The sequence below is a fragment of the Saccostrea cucullata genome, unplaced genomic scaffold (genome assembly GCF_032062105.1).
Source record: "Saccostrea cucullata isolate Sc308-1 unplaced genomic scaffold, CSIRO_AGI_Scuc_v1 ctg4116, whole genome shotgun sequence".
NCBI classification, from domain to species: domain Eukaryota; kingdom Metazoa; phylum Mollusca; class Bivalvia; order Ostreida; family Ostreidae; genus Saccostrea; species Saccostrea cuccullata.
In genome coordinates this window covers 20,001-33,721 of record NW_026928562.1, presented here as the reverse complement: position 1 = coordinate 33,721, position 13,721 = coordinate 20,001, and the positions used below count along the sequence as shown (strand labels likewise).

At 32.8% G+C, this 13,721-nt stretch overlaps 2 protein-coding genes across 2 annotated transcripts; both read left to right on the top strand.

Annotated features, from left to right (window-relative positions):
- The first annotated feature begins 20 nt into the window (after positions 1-20).
- On the top strand, positions 21-3,675 carry LOC134277975 (uncharacterized). The gene is made up of 10 exons (XM_062760284.1): positions 21-84; positions 199-282; positions 396-479; positions 616-699; positions 851-922; positions 1,231-1,293; positions 1,584-1,658; positions 1,986-2,102; positions 2,352-2,423; positions 3,347-3,675. The coding sequence occupies exons 1-10, from the start codon at positions 34-36 to the stop codon at positions 3,413-3,415; spliced, it is 771 nt and encodes a 256-aa protein (XP_062616268.1). The 5' UTR covers positions 21-33; the 3' UTR covers positions 3,416-3,675.
- A 2,850-nt stretch (positions 3,676-6,525) lies between these two features.
- LOC134277974 (uncharacterized) lies at positions 6,526-8,594 on the top strand. Its single transcript, XM_062760282.1, has 2 exons — positions 6,526-6,851; positions 8,143-8,594. Exons 1-2 carry the CDS (start codon positions 6,596-6,598, stop codon positions 8,592-8,594), a joined length of 708 nt encoding a protein of 235 aa, XP_062616266.1. The 5' UTR covers positions 6,526-6,595.
- Positions 8,595-13,721: the final 5,127 nt, after the last annotated feature.

The window sequence follows — 13,721 nt, the reverse complement described above, 5'->3', positions numbered from 1 at the left end:
GAAGAGGCATGCAGAAGGATGGAGAGAAGTTTGATGAATGAGAAACAAAAGATAATATGGAGATCAATTCACCAAGAGATGATGGTATATTTTTATTTTGTACGAATGCTATGTACCTATATTAAATTGGTTTATTCGTTAAAATCTAATGGCTAAATTTTTGACTTTAAGATAACATTGAAAATACATATTTTTTAGAGAGAAGTGACCAATAGGGCTGAGGGAGCTTTTATGAAAGAAAAACTAAAGAAAATATGGACATCAGTTTATCAAGAAATGATGGTAATTATTTTTTTTTACAACTTCTAAGTATCTTATTAATGGTTTATTCTTTCAAGTCTTGAAGGTTAAATTTTTTTGCTTTTGAATATAAAATTGGAATACACATTTTTTAGAGAGAGGTTTCAAGTACAAATGAGAGAACATTGATCAAAGAAATATTAAAGACAATTTGGACATCAATTCACAAAGAGATGATGGTATATTTTATTTTTTAAAACTTCTAAGTACATGTATCTATTTAATGGTCTATTCTTTGAAATCTTGAAGGCTAAATTAAAGGCTAAATTTTTGGCTCTTTAAGAACACTGAATTACATTGTTGACACATTTTTAGAGTGAGGTATCCAGAAGAAATGAGAGGAAATTGTTGAAAGAGGAACTAAAGAAAAGATGGACAGGAATTCATGCAGAGATGATGGTAATTTTTTTTTTTTGTACTATTGTCATTTACATAATTTATGGTTCATTCTTTGAAATCTTGAAGGCTTAATTTTTAGCTTTTAGATATTAACATTAAAATACATGCATATGAATTGTTTTGTTATGCAAATGGGGATTGTGTTTTTCAGGAGGTGTTATCAGATAGAATGAGGATGCAACTTTTAAAAAGAAAACGAAGGACAATGCACTTGGAACTTATGGTAAGTTATTTGGCAATTTAATATTCAGTGCTTATGTATTTCATGTTTTGTAAGGTAATTAAGAAATTGTATGAAATTATGTTAAAATTAAATTAATAATGAGAGAGAGAGAGAGAGAGAGAGAGAGAGAGAGAGAGAGAGAGAGAGAGAGAGAGAGGAACACAAAAATGTAAGCCCTGTTTACCAAAAGTTGATTTTATTTTTTCACATACCTTCCTTGAATTTTTAGGTGGGGGGTACTCAGAAGTACTCTCTGATTTTGTATAATAAGTTGCATTTGATAAGATATGATGATATTTTTGATACAGGCAGTTTGGTTCAGGATGGAATATAAAAAAGAAATGCAACAAATGAAAGAATTAGTAAGGAAGGTACGTATTAAACCATATATAGCTTAAAATGTAGAAATTTAATATGTAAAATGTTTAAACCAAATTTAAGTATAAGTTGTACTTTCCAACTGTCAAATGGTATGTGATGTAAAAGAAGAAAAATGTTTAAAAGGAGTGAAATATTTCAGTGATTTTTATTTCATCATTCTAATTTTTTTGAGGTATGGGCTGATTATAAATAGGTTAATCAATGCTTGCAAATGCAAGTGTTTGAATATATGAATGCACACATTTAATCATTAGTTTTTTGATTGTTTTCTTTTTTTCAGGAAGCTGAAGATGCCAGAAGAGAAAAACTTATTAATGATAAGAAATTAGACATGATGAAATCTATTGAGAAAGATGTAAGTTGTATTATTTTTTCAGAAGTTTATAAAGTTAATTTCTATTGTACACATCTCAGTGAATCTACATATAATACACATACTTATGTCATTTAGTAATTTAACTACCCCCCACCATCATGTTATGTAAGTGGTCCAACATCTCATCGACAGGTCCAACATCTCAATCCCCGGTCAAACACAGATTTTTTTTATGACCGCTCAGTAAAAACACATTGAAAATTTTAGACTTTCATTAGTATCAATTTTATTTTAAAGGTATAAAAAGAATTTTGATATCTTTTATTGTGTGTAATGATATATTAAGGCAAATCCTTTGTGTTACAGGACACCTGCAATTTTGGCCAAAAGGATAAACATGTACCACAATCTGATGAAATTGAAACTTTCGTCCCCAGGGCATTATTTCTATTCAACATAGAAACGTTTAAAATGGATTCAAAGGTAAGGTATTGGCAGATTATTTTTATACATTGAAAAGTAATAAGTTTTGGGTTTTTTTTCTTCAAAAATTCTTTTGATTATTCAAATCAACTTTTAGTCTCAGATAGCTGGGAAATCAAATTTACTATTTGGCATTTTAGTTTTTTTTATATAATCAAAAAATATTTCTTGATAATGAGTTTTTTTTTTTTACAATGCTTTGAAATAAAAAGGAGTTCCTACTAAATTATTTTTTTTTTCTCATTGCAGCATGTTGAGGTGCCACAGGAAAGTAGCAGTTCTCAGAGTGCAATAAAGGAATGCACACCCATTGTAGATGAGGTAGGTTAAATACATTTACAATCATAATTACAATTATTTTCCTTTATTAAAATTATCTTGTGACAAGAGGTGTGTCTTGACCTTGTAACAAGGTCATTCTGGACAAGGTCGAAGCACATGAAAGAATAAATTATTGTTCTAGCCAAAACATTGAAAAAGAGAAATATAAGAAACTAATGCTATCTTTTGAAGAAGTGAAGGTTGTTTCCCAATGTGATTCAAGGGAAGGTCATAACTCTAAGTGTTTTTGATCAGGTGATGCATAAAAATCATACAACATGGTCATTGGAAAAGGTCAAGGTCAATAGCATGAATTATTTTAAAGTCTTGTCTTTAACAATTCTTTTTATGAATGAACTTTAATCAAAAGATCATACTTGCTCTCAGTGCTTATTATGATCATAGGACATTTCACTGCCCTAGTCTACAGCAAAGTTAAGACAAGGTTACAGAGTTAAAAGAGCCAAATCTTGTACCTCAAAATTGCACATTTCTACTGGTAAAAATTTTGTATAGGAGGGTCATCAGGAGTTCATCCAGTTCACAGTGGTTCCTTAGTATCCAAATGTTTGATCAGTATGTCAAGGTCACTTGACTTGAGAGTTCAGAATTTGGGTCATGAGATTTGGATGCAAGGACATTGGATGGTCATATTTTTTATGCTGAACACCAAGTTCACCAACAATCAGAAGTGTTATAATCTTTATACATTACATCTACTTAAAAATCAGACCATGGAAAGAGTCTCTTTAAACTATTAATAATAAGAATGACTTATATGGAGTTGCTGTATTTGTCAGATCAGGAAAATTTTAGTTAAAACCTTTAAATGTCTAAATTACCATAAATTATGTGAATGAAATTTCAAGAAAGTTGATTCTGAAAGCTTGCAAGATTTATAACTGAATGTTCCTTTTTTCCAGAGGTCCACCAGTTTGCCAAAGAAGAAAACTCTTCGAACAAAAATTAAAAAGTTCTTCGGATTTAGATAAAAAATGGGAGCAGACATGATTTTGGGACACAAAGGAATGTGCAATTTTCGATTCTGTGGGACTATATTTGGAAATTCATGCATAAACTTAAACATTGATAAACTATTTCAGGAGAAGAGTCATTATAATTTTTCATTCCATGTTAAATCATTAATTAAACTAAACAGTGACATGACATTTCTTGTTTTTCTTTTGTTCAGATGAATTCTACTTAATTTTAAATGCATGTGTTAATCAGATTAAGTGTTAAATACAGGAAACCAAAGGAACACACATTTACTTATAACTTAATCTAGATAAAGAAAGGAACCTGATGCTTATATGATTTTCGATTTTGTAATTTATCTTCAATAATTTAAAAATACTGCAATACGAGATCCAACAGCCTTAAAAGTTACCTGAGTATAATGCATCAGAACAACAATTTAGAGGATCTACAGATGTATGAAATAAACTTATAGATGAAGCTTTGTTGCCTGCGAGAGAAATAGGATGATCAGAACAAATAAAATACTAGTAATTACACAGTAACAACTCATAAAATTTTACTTGCCTCCATTATGTTGTTTTCTTATTTTTAACACTGCTAATTTTCATGCGAAGAAAGTGATTTCTAGCCCTACTGGTCAGAAGAGCTTCTGCTTTGGTAATGTGTCCATCATCCATCATTCTGTATCTCCATCTACATAATTTTTAAAATGCTTCTCCTCTTACAAGTTTGGTCCGATTCTGGAGAGTAGATGAAAAATAACTGAGTAGATGCCTTTGAATCTTCAATAAATACATCTTTTACCAATAAATGGTGGAAAAAAATTGACATTTCTCTATTTCATAAGCTCTGTGTAGCTACAAAAGTAGCCTGATATAAACGTTTGGTTTAAATTACCTGTTTTCAAAACTGCGGATTGAAATATTGACAAAGTGCCCATTATATTCATTGCAATCTTAGAATCTACTTGTTGAACTCCCACCAAATCTATAGATTGGGTAGCATTTTGAATGAATGTCAAAGAAAATTGAATGTCAAAATCAAATTAAAAGAAGTTTGTTTATCTTAATTTATTCTAACTCTAGTCCAAGTCATATTGTGTTTGAAATGCTACTAATTAAAATAAAACAATAAACACAAATCATTGCAAAATACACATAATTTTTCAAACAAAAAATGTTTTTAACTTATGACTAAATCTATATTTAAACAAAACTTAAGAATATTTTTCAACACCTAGATATTTCTTATTCATAAATATCCACAAGAAGGTATTTAACCTCCTTTCTGTGCCAAGAAAATTGCCAGGATCAGGGACTTAGTAATGTGACATCATGGAGTTGACAGAGACGTCAGTAGACATCAGGGGATAGACAGTGGTAGCAAGTGCAAAAGCAGAGATCGTCAGAGAGTAGACAGTGGTAACAGGTGCAAAGCAGGGGTCCTCAAGGAGTAAACAGGGGGCTACAGTCGGGGTACGTCAGGGGTAGAAAGTGGTTACAGGGGCAAAAGTCAGGGTACGTCAGGGAGTAGAAAGTGTAGTCAGGGATAACGACAAGGATTCTTTGGAGAATGTCACATGTTTCAGGGAGAGATAGGAAAATGTCAGGGACTGACACAGGAACGTCAGGGGATTTATTGGGATATTTGCGGAGAGAGCTATCACGGTAGTGTTAAGGACCTCAAATCTATTTTAGAGTGATGAACCTGGTGTCTCTGATTATTAAACTTTGATGAGTGGTCTGTCACACTTATCTACAATTCAGTATAATCTACTTGTATGCAGTCTAACTGAAAATGGATCAAAACTAAAATGAATGTAATGACATTTGGAAGAATTTTTTTTCTTAGATGGCGACGCTCTTTTTCTGAATTGATAATCGTACAAAATATATAACACCGAAATTTCAAGAAAATTATCATTAAAAAGTTCAATATTAAATTGAAAAAAAAAGCAAATCAGGAGGAAGGGAAACACAGTCATCCAAAACATCAGATATGAGAAAAAGCGCAACGAATGAGGTATTTAGCTGGTCACAGCCATCCTGGGGCTCTCTGTCATGATCTGATAAACGAAAAATTCCACAGATAATTCGGTGTAAAATCATGTCCTGCCAATTTGATTGAAATATATAAGTCAACACTCGGCTAAATGATAGATTATCCTTGCTGACAAGGTCATTGTATTGATAGTAGAATTTGCCAAGTTGAAAATAAAGGAGATTGTTGGTTTCCTTGTTTTATCAACTTATTTGTCAGTCGCTTGACTTGTATCCATAACTGTTCCTACTTGAGCACATCAGTATTTACTCTTCGGTTCATGCCATCCAAACTATACTAATAGAGCGGTATCCTATAACCTTGCAAGAAGAATTTGCATTATTGTTAGTGAAGAAAATACAAGAAAATGCTCTCCAGGAGTTGAAAAAAATATAGTACAACGTAATTATCTAATAAAACTTATGAATTACGGTATTTTAAAAAAGCACGGTTGACAGCGCATTTATGATTCATGCGAATTGGTTTTTAAAATAGAATACCTTGGTCAAAATCTTTGAATTCTGTCAATTTTTCTTAGAATTTTTGTACAACGTATCATATTACGGTATTTAAAGCACTGGACGCCTTGATTTGGCTAAAAATAAATATTTTAGAGACAAAATACCGGGTGATGAAATCAGATTATTCGGAATATAGAATGACATATTTTTTTTTAACTTTTAAGTTTTTTTAAGGCTCGAGTATTTATGGGTTAGGTAGGTAGGTTTTTGAAAGATGGGTGAACAGTAAACAGAGAAAAACTTGGAATGGTCTTATTTCCAATGTGTGACATAATATCAGTGACATATTTTAATCTGAAATTCTATATAGAATGACATATTTTTTTTTTACTTTTAAGTTTTTTTAAGGCTCGAGTATTTATGGGTTAGGTAGGTAGGTTTTTGAAAGATGGGTGCATGAACAGCAAACAGAGAAAAACTTGGAATGGTCTTATTTCCAATGTGTGACATAATATCAGTGACATATTTTAATCTGAAATCCGACATGTATTATCGTAGATACTATAGTACGTTGTAAATTTTGGTTGCCCTTTCAAAAACGATATACTGTGTGCCTGGAAATAAGAATAACCCTACTGGCACTCGACAGTGCACCATAGATAAGAATAGACAAAGACCTACAACTGAACAATGACTGTCATATGGTTTGCTTTTTTCTTGACAATATGTTTGCCAAGAACTCGTGCAAACAAGGATATCGAAACTGAATTAAATGAAATTCGGAAAGAAATTCGCGAGTTGCGAATGGAAAACCAAGCACTGGGGATCATTGTAAAGCGCCAAGAAAATGAGATTCGCGAACTACATGTACGGATTGAGAACCAAGACCCGAGAAATGATCTGGACAAAACGAAAGGATCTCCATCTGATCCAAATGAAATGAGCGGTAAATATTTGTTCAATTATCTCCATATATATTACCAAATACGTACATGCATCTAGTTTGTATTATAATAAGGGAGATTAAGTATATATCCGAGAATTTTTCACACGTATAGAGACGACACCATATATATCCCAAATCACTATTTTGCAAGAGTACAGAGTGATAAATAAGTCAATAACCACTAAATAATTTAATGGGTACAATTATTTATTCAACAAAAATTGAAATCCAGTCACAGTTTACTAAATACAGCCATTATTCAGTCGTATTTGTGGAGAAAGCGAACGACAATCCATCGTTTGTTTACATCGGAAGCCATTTTGCAGCAATGCATGACGGAGCCAAAGACTTCTTTTTTCGAGTTCACGCCGTTTTTGGAGTTCGTCTAGACTGATATAAGGCTTCCATCTTCCCAAGTCAAGAGTTTCTGATCCGCTCCGCTCCACATAAATGTTTATGTGGAGCGGAGCGGATCAGAAACTCTTGACTTGGGAAGATGGGGTTTATGTGGAGCGGAGCGGATCAGAAACTCTTGACTTGGGAAGATGATAAGGCTTCAAATATTGACCTTTACTCGGCACTCAGGGCCACTGAGCATGCAGTGAGGAATCTTTATCATGCCAAAGTCTGTCTGATAAGGGACCTTGGTTTTTAAGGTCTCATCCGAAGCCCCCGCAACTTTCATCTCAACTGCCGAGCTCACGGCGAAAGAACAGTTGCTATTTTATCAGCAATCGGCAATCCTCGGCTGACTCCGCTACGCTCCATTCAATCGGCAATCCTCGGCTGACTCCGCTACGCTCCATTCAAACCTCGGATGTGATTAGTGGAGGAATACGCATCAGATCCTTACATTTCTCCGCCGGAAACTGCCTTATCACTCATTTCATATTTCGCTCCGCACAACGTTCTTTGAAAATGTTTCTTAATTTGTGGAATTATTTATCGTAAAGAGGTTTTGATTACAAACTCGTGTTAGTAGGCTTTGAAAGCAAGAAAAAATGTTGAGTGTCCCACAAAATAACGCCGATTTCAAATGTATGACATTTGAAAGGAATTCAAATAAGATCACATGACTGAATCAGCAAGATGGTAATTCACCGTTGACGTCCGAGGTTATGTGCGAGGTACGAGTCATCCGAGTGTTTTATCAGTCGTGGCTGAGATTCGAACTCACGACCTCCCGATAAAGGGAGATGGTTGGTTTCAATTTCTCTAACAGATCGTATAATGCATGCAGATATGACGTCTAACATTTATATTTTGTAGAGCCAAAAATTATATTTTGTAGAACCATCTTCTATCAGCAATAGAAAGAGACTAGTTGGTACTAACAGTCCAATAGCGTTCTACGCCTACATGTCAAAGCCAGAACAAAATCCAAGCAATCATCATATGGTCATTTTTGACGTCATTAAAACAAATGTTGGTGGGGGGTACAATGGGCATAGTGGGATGTTCACAGCTCCTGTTGCAGGGATTTACGTTTTTACATGGACTATCTACACTGGTAACCACGGTAGATGTGGATTTGGAATTTACGTCAACGACAATATAATGGGTAGCACGTTTGGAGAAACTGATGACGTTGCTGGAGATTATGATTCTGATTCGGGGACTATAGCTGTAGCATTGAATGCGCATGACGATGTTTACATTCGAACACTCGAGGCTTGTACTACCTTTATAGAAAGCATTCGTGTGAACACGAGAACCACATTTGCTGGATGGAAACTCAACTAATACAACGTTCCCGTGAATTGATTTTGTGTGTGTGTGTGTGTGGGGGGGGGGGGGGATTTCAAGAGCTTAATATTGGATTAAATAAACAAACATTATATGAGTGTGCAGATCTCTCTTATCATTCAAATTTCTTTCTTTTCCTTCAACTAAAGTGTCAATATTGGAAATTATATATACGAGAGAGTTATCACTTTATTTAGTTTATTACATTAATACTTAACTCAGGCCCACTGCATACACTCATGATCGAACATTATAGTGCAATTGTTGAAGTACACTGCATACACCCAAAAGGGGGAAGAAGGAGAGATAAGATAATCCGAACATCAGGAGTTCGCGTACCTATCGATTTTAACGAAATGTTCAGTAAATGAAAGAAAAAAAAACATAATACCTATAATATAATAATAACAATAATTATATGTGCTCCTTGTCATAATCGAAATAAAACCGACAAAAAATCCAAAAGACAACTCAGTTTATAAAATAATAATGACCTGACAATTCGTCTGAAAATGTTCAACAGCTTTTGACTTTGTGATAGATTGTAATTGCTGAAAAGGTTATTGTATCTTCAATAGAACTTGCAAAAAGATGACTTTAAACAAATCTTTACGTATTCTTGTTTCATCAACTTGTTTGTCAATAGGTTGCCTCGTTTTAGAAATTATTCGTACGACCTAAAAATAAATAATCGGACTAGAAAAAAAAAATAGCCACCCCTCTCAGAATCACACGGTCGCTCCAAACAAAAATTGTTGACGTTTAGTTTTTTTCGTGTGCCTAGGTACGAAAGCCTTTTAGGATCAATCTAGAGAGAAAAAAATTTAAAGGCGTTATAACGCCTTTGGAAAAGGCGTTATTACGCCTTTCCATTCTAAAAGGCGTTATTTCGCCTTCCAAAAGGCGTTATTACGCCTTTCTAAAACGCCTTATTACGCCTTTTGAAAAGGCGTTATTACGCCTTTCTAAAAGGTGTTATTACGCCTTTCCAAAAGGCGTTATTACGCCTTTCTAAAACGCGTTATTACGCCTTTTGAAAAGGCGCTATTACGCCTTTTTAAAACGCGTTATTACGCCTTTCTAATTATTTTGAATACCTGACTAAACATATTTAGCCCAACCGAGGGGAGGGGTGGGGGTGCAGAAATCTTACCTTTGGGACATGAGTTTTACAATTTGATTTAGGACTAATTTCTCAAAAAATAATTGAAACAGATAATAATTAGATCTCCAGGAAGAAAGATTTTTAAATGCGTCATATATTTTCAATGTTGAACCAACTAAGTCCTTCTCTACACACCTCTACCAAGGATCATTGACTTCAATTGCTCATTATACCTATGCAAATAGTTTGCCTGCTTTTTTCCAAGAAGAGAGAAAAATATCTTCGAATGCCATAATATGGAACGCCGTCACTGCCTTATAGCAGAACACTACTATTGCATTGTGTCAACCATCCATTACATTATGTCAACTCTTTATGACATTAACCCACACTACTATTGCATTGTGTCAACCTTCCAGTACATTATGTCAACTCTTTATGACATTAACCCACACTACTATTGCATTGTGTCAACCTTCCATTACATTATGTCAACTCTTTATGACATTAACCCACACTACTATTGCATCGTGTTAACTTTCCTTTACATTATGTCAACACTTTATGACATTTACACATAATACAATTATATTTCGTCAACTTGCATTTCGTTATGTTTACTTTTCATGAGATCTTAGTTTTTAAGCGGTTAGCTAGCTAACCGCTTTATGGCATGGGCTCCAAAAAACCGGAAACTTCCATAAGGCGCTACCTATCGACATCGCTTTATGGCACGTAACCTTATCCTTCTGCAACCAAAACCGGAAATTTCCACAAGGCGCTACCTATCGACAACGGTAACTTCAGCAAAGCGCTTCCTATGATTTGTATACTGTTGGCGTAATACGCCCCCTGGTGAGAGATTGACAATATGCTGTGTATGAAGAGTGTCTATTATAACAATTATATCGAATTCTTATTTAAGTATTTACCAAAGCATTGACAATACTTAAAACAATAACTTCAAAGAACTGAGAATTTGGTCCTTATTACATGTACATCGTGCGATCGCGATTTATAGCAACTGTTAGTTTATTTTTGAAAGTTGAACGATACGGTTAATTATATAGCACGTTGAAGGTTATTACAGACTGCAAAAACATCAGCAAATCTCTCGATCGAGTTTGATTTTCCTTGCCAAAGTATTAAGAAACACCATTTATTAAGTTAAGTAATACCTGAAAAACGCTGTTACAAAAACACCGAATACATCTGTAAGGTTTACACTTTTTGTAACGTTTTTATGGAAACAATAGGATTACCTCCACAATGAAACGTTTGTTTTCTTCTCTTTTCTTCTCTGTGTAATAAACAGATTATAAAAGCTCTGCTTCCAGGGCTAAATTCTCTACCCGTCTTTGATAATTTATTACAAACGATCATAAGGGATCACTTACTTTTAGTTTTGAAAAAAAATAATGGGGCACTTAAAGTAGTAAAATTAATTTTGAAAAAAAAATGGATAAATATATATTAATCTTAATCGGCATTGTGATCCTCTTCTAAAAATCAACCGACATTATTATTCACAGAAGAATGAGGTATGAAAAATCTTGGCAATTAGCAAAAATTTAAAATATATACTAATGCTTATTTATAAGTTTTGAAAATTTGATCAATTCCTAGGGAACGTATTATTAGCTGTGAAAATACTTTTTAAATTTGAATTTATCCAATTTGTCGATTATTATTTTGAGCGTTTGAGAAGAATTAAATTAAAACACAGGTGCTTAGAGGCACATTAATAGAAAAAAAACAGTGTATATTGTTTAACCGACATATTGAAGAAAATGACACTGATAACTTCTTAAGTTACACTGACTTTTAGTGTACATTTGAATTTTTAAATACTAGTATTGATTGATTAGACTACTTTCCTTTTAACATGTTTTATTTGAGAACAATATTGCATATAGAGTATATGGCAAATGCACATTATATGTCCTTATCTAGACATATTGTGAAGACTTCTTTTAAATGATTCTCATATACCATTTAATTTATTCGAACATTTACTTGTTTGAAAAGTCAATAAAGTACATTTCATAAAGCTTGATAATCTTGTTTACTCGCCAGTCATCCCGTAGAAGTAGTAGTTCATAATATTTCTAAACGGAAGTATCTGTATCAAAATACAGAATGATCAATGATCGATTTAAGAAGAAAAACTGACTCCTGAAAGTTCAAGAGGTGGGATCCGTTGCCTAGAAGAAGTAAGCATCCCTCGTTGACAGGTTACACTCGCGGTGAGCATACACATCTGGAGCTCTCTGATATCAATTCATTTACAAAGTCTCTGCTCAGCCATCCTTTTTTCTCTGACTAGCCAGCTGTAGATCTACACTACTCCAAATCCATTAATCTAAAGAATTTAACTTGTCATTTTTTTAGTTGTTTGCTATAGTAGGCTTTACAATTACCTAATTTCAGATTCAATAGAGCATGAAAGACATTAAATTTTCAACATCAACATAATTGTTTTAATCCAGAGAACGATTGGGTGCCACCAAGAGAGAAGTTTTAAAAATGCACGTCCTGTCTTTCAAACTGACGAAATCTCATGTTTGAATTTTGAAACATGTTTTCAGGTATTACTTAACTTAATAAATGGTGTTTCTTAATACTTTGGCAAGGAAAATCAAACTCGATCGAGAGATTTGCTGATGTTTTTGCAGTCTGTAATAACCTTCAACCTGCTGTATAATTAACCGTATCGTTCAACTTTCAAAAATAAACTAACAGTTGTTATAAATCGCGATCGCATGATGTACATGTAATAAGGACCAAATTCTCAGTTCTTTGAAGTTATTCTAAGTATTGTCAGTGCTTTGGTAAATACTAATAAGAATTCGATACAATCGTTATAATAGCCACTCTTCGTACACAGCATATTGTCAATCTCTCACCAGGGGGCGTATTACGCCAACAGTATACAAATCATAGGAAGCGCTTTGCTGAAGTTACCGTTGTCGATAGGTAGCGCCTTGTGGAAATTTCCGGTTTTGGTTGCAGAAGGATAAGGTTACGTGCCATAAAGCGATGTCGATAGGTAGCGCCTTATGGAAGTTTCCGGTTTTTGGAGCCCATGCCATAAAGCGGTTTGCTGAGCTAACCGCTTAAAAATTGACCAAATGTTAAAGCCTTTCAAAAGATGTTTTTCCCATGGCCTAATTATTCTTTTAGTTAATTTTTAATTTTCCAAAATTTTGTACATAAAAGGCCAGTAAAGTTTCATTCTTAATTGCCACATTAAAAAGTTTCTTGAATGTTGGTTTAAATTTTTTTTTTTTTTAAAAAAAATTTTTTTTTATTTTTAAAATTTTTTATAAGTTTGAAATTTGATCAATTCCTAGGAAGTATTTAAATATAAAAATTTAAATTAAAATTGTATTTGATATTATTTGACGTTAGCAATTAAATTAAATGGTGTTTGGCACTTTGATAGAAAGAAATCAGTGTAAGTTTAACACATATTGAGAAATAAACCTAAACTTTTATTCATGATTTAATTACATTTAATTTTAATATATTTTTAATTGCACTTTCTTTCAATCTTTAATCTAAAGAATATTGTGCGAGTTTTGGCAATACATTATTGCTTATCTGACTAATTTAGACTTCATTAAAATCAAACAATTACTTTTAACATTATTTTTTAAAGTCAATACATAAAACTTAAATCTGTTTATTTCCCCTAAAATGTGTTTAATTTACAAAGGAATTTTCAATTTAAAAAATGCAATTCGATTTAAAAAAAACTACTTCCGTAATCAAGAGGGACCTTTGTAGAAAATAACACCTAATTTCCCAAAACCTAAACCTTTTAAATTAATTCATTACAATCTTTTCATTCTTTTTTCGATTAGTTAAAACTTAAATATTTAAATTGTTTTTTATTTTTTTTTAAAAAAAATTTAAAATTCAATTCAATCAAATAAAAAAATTTTTTTCAAAAACTTGTTTTGGGGGTGAAAAAAAAAAAATTTTTAAAAACCCCTTTTTTTGAAAATTTTTTAAAA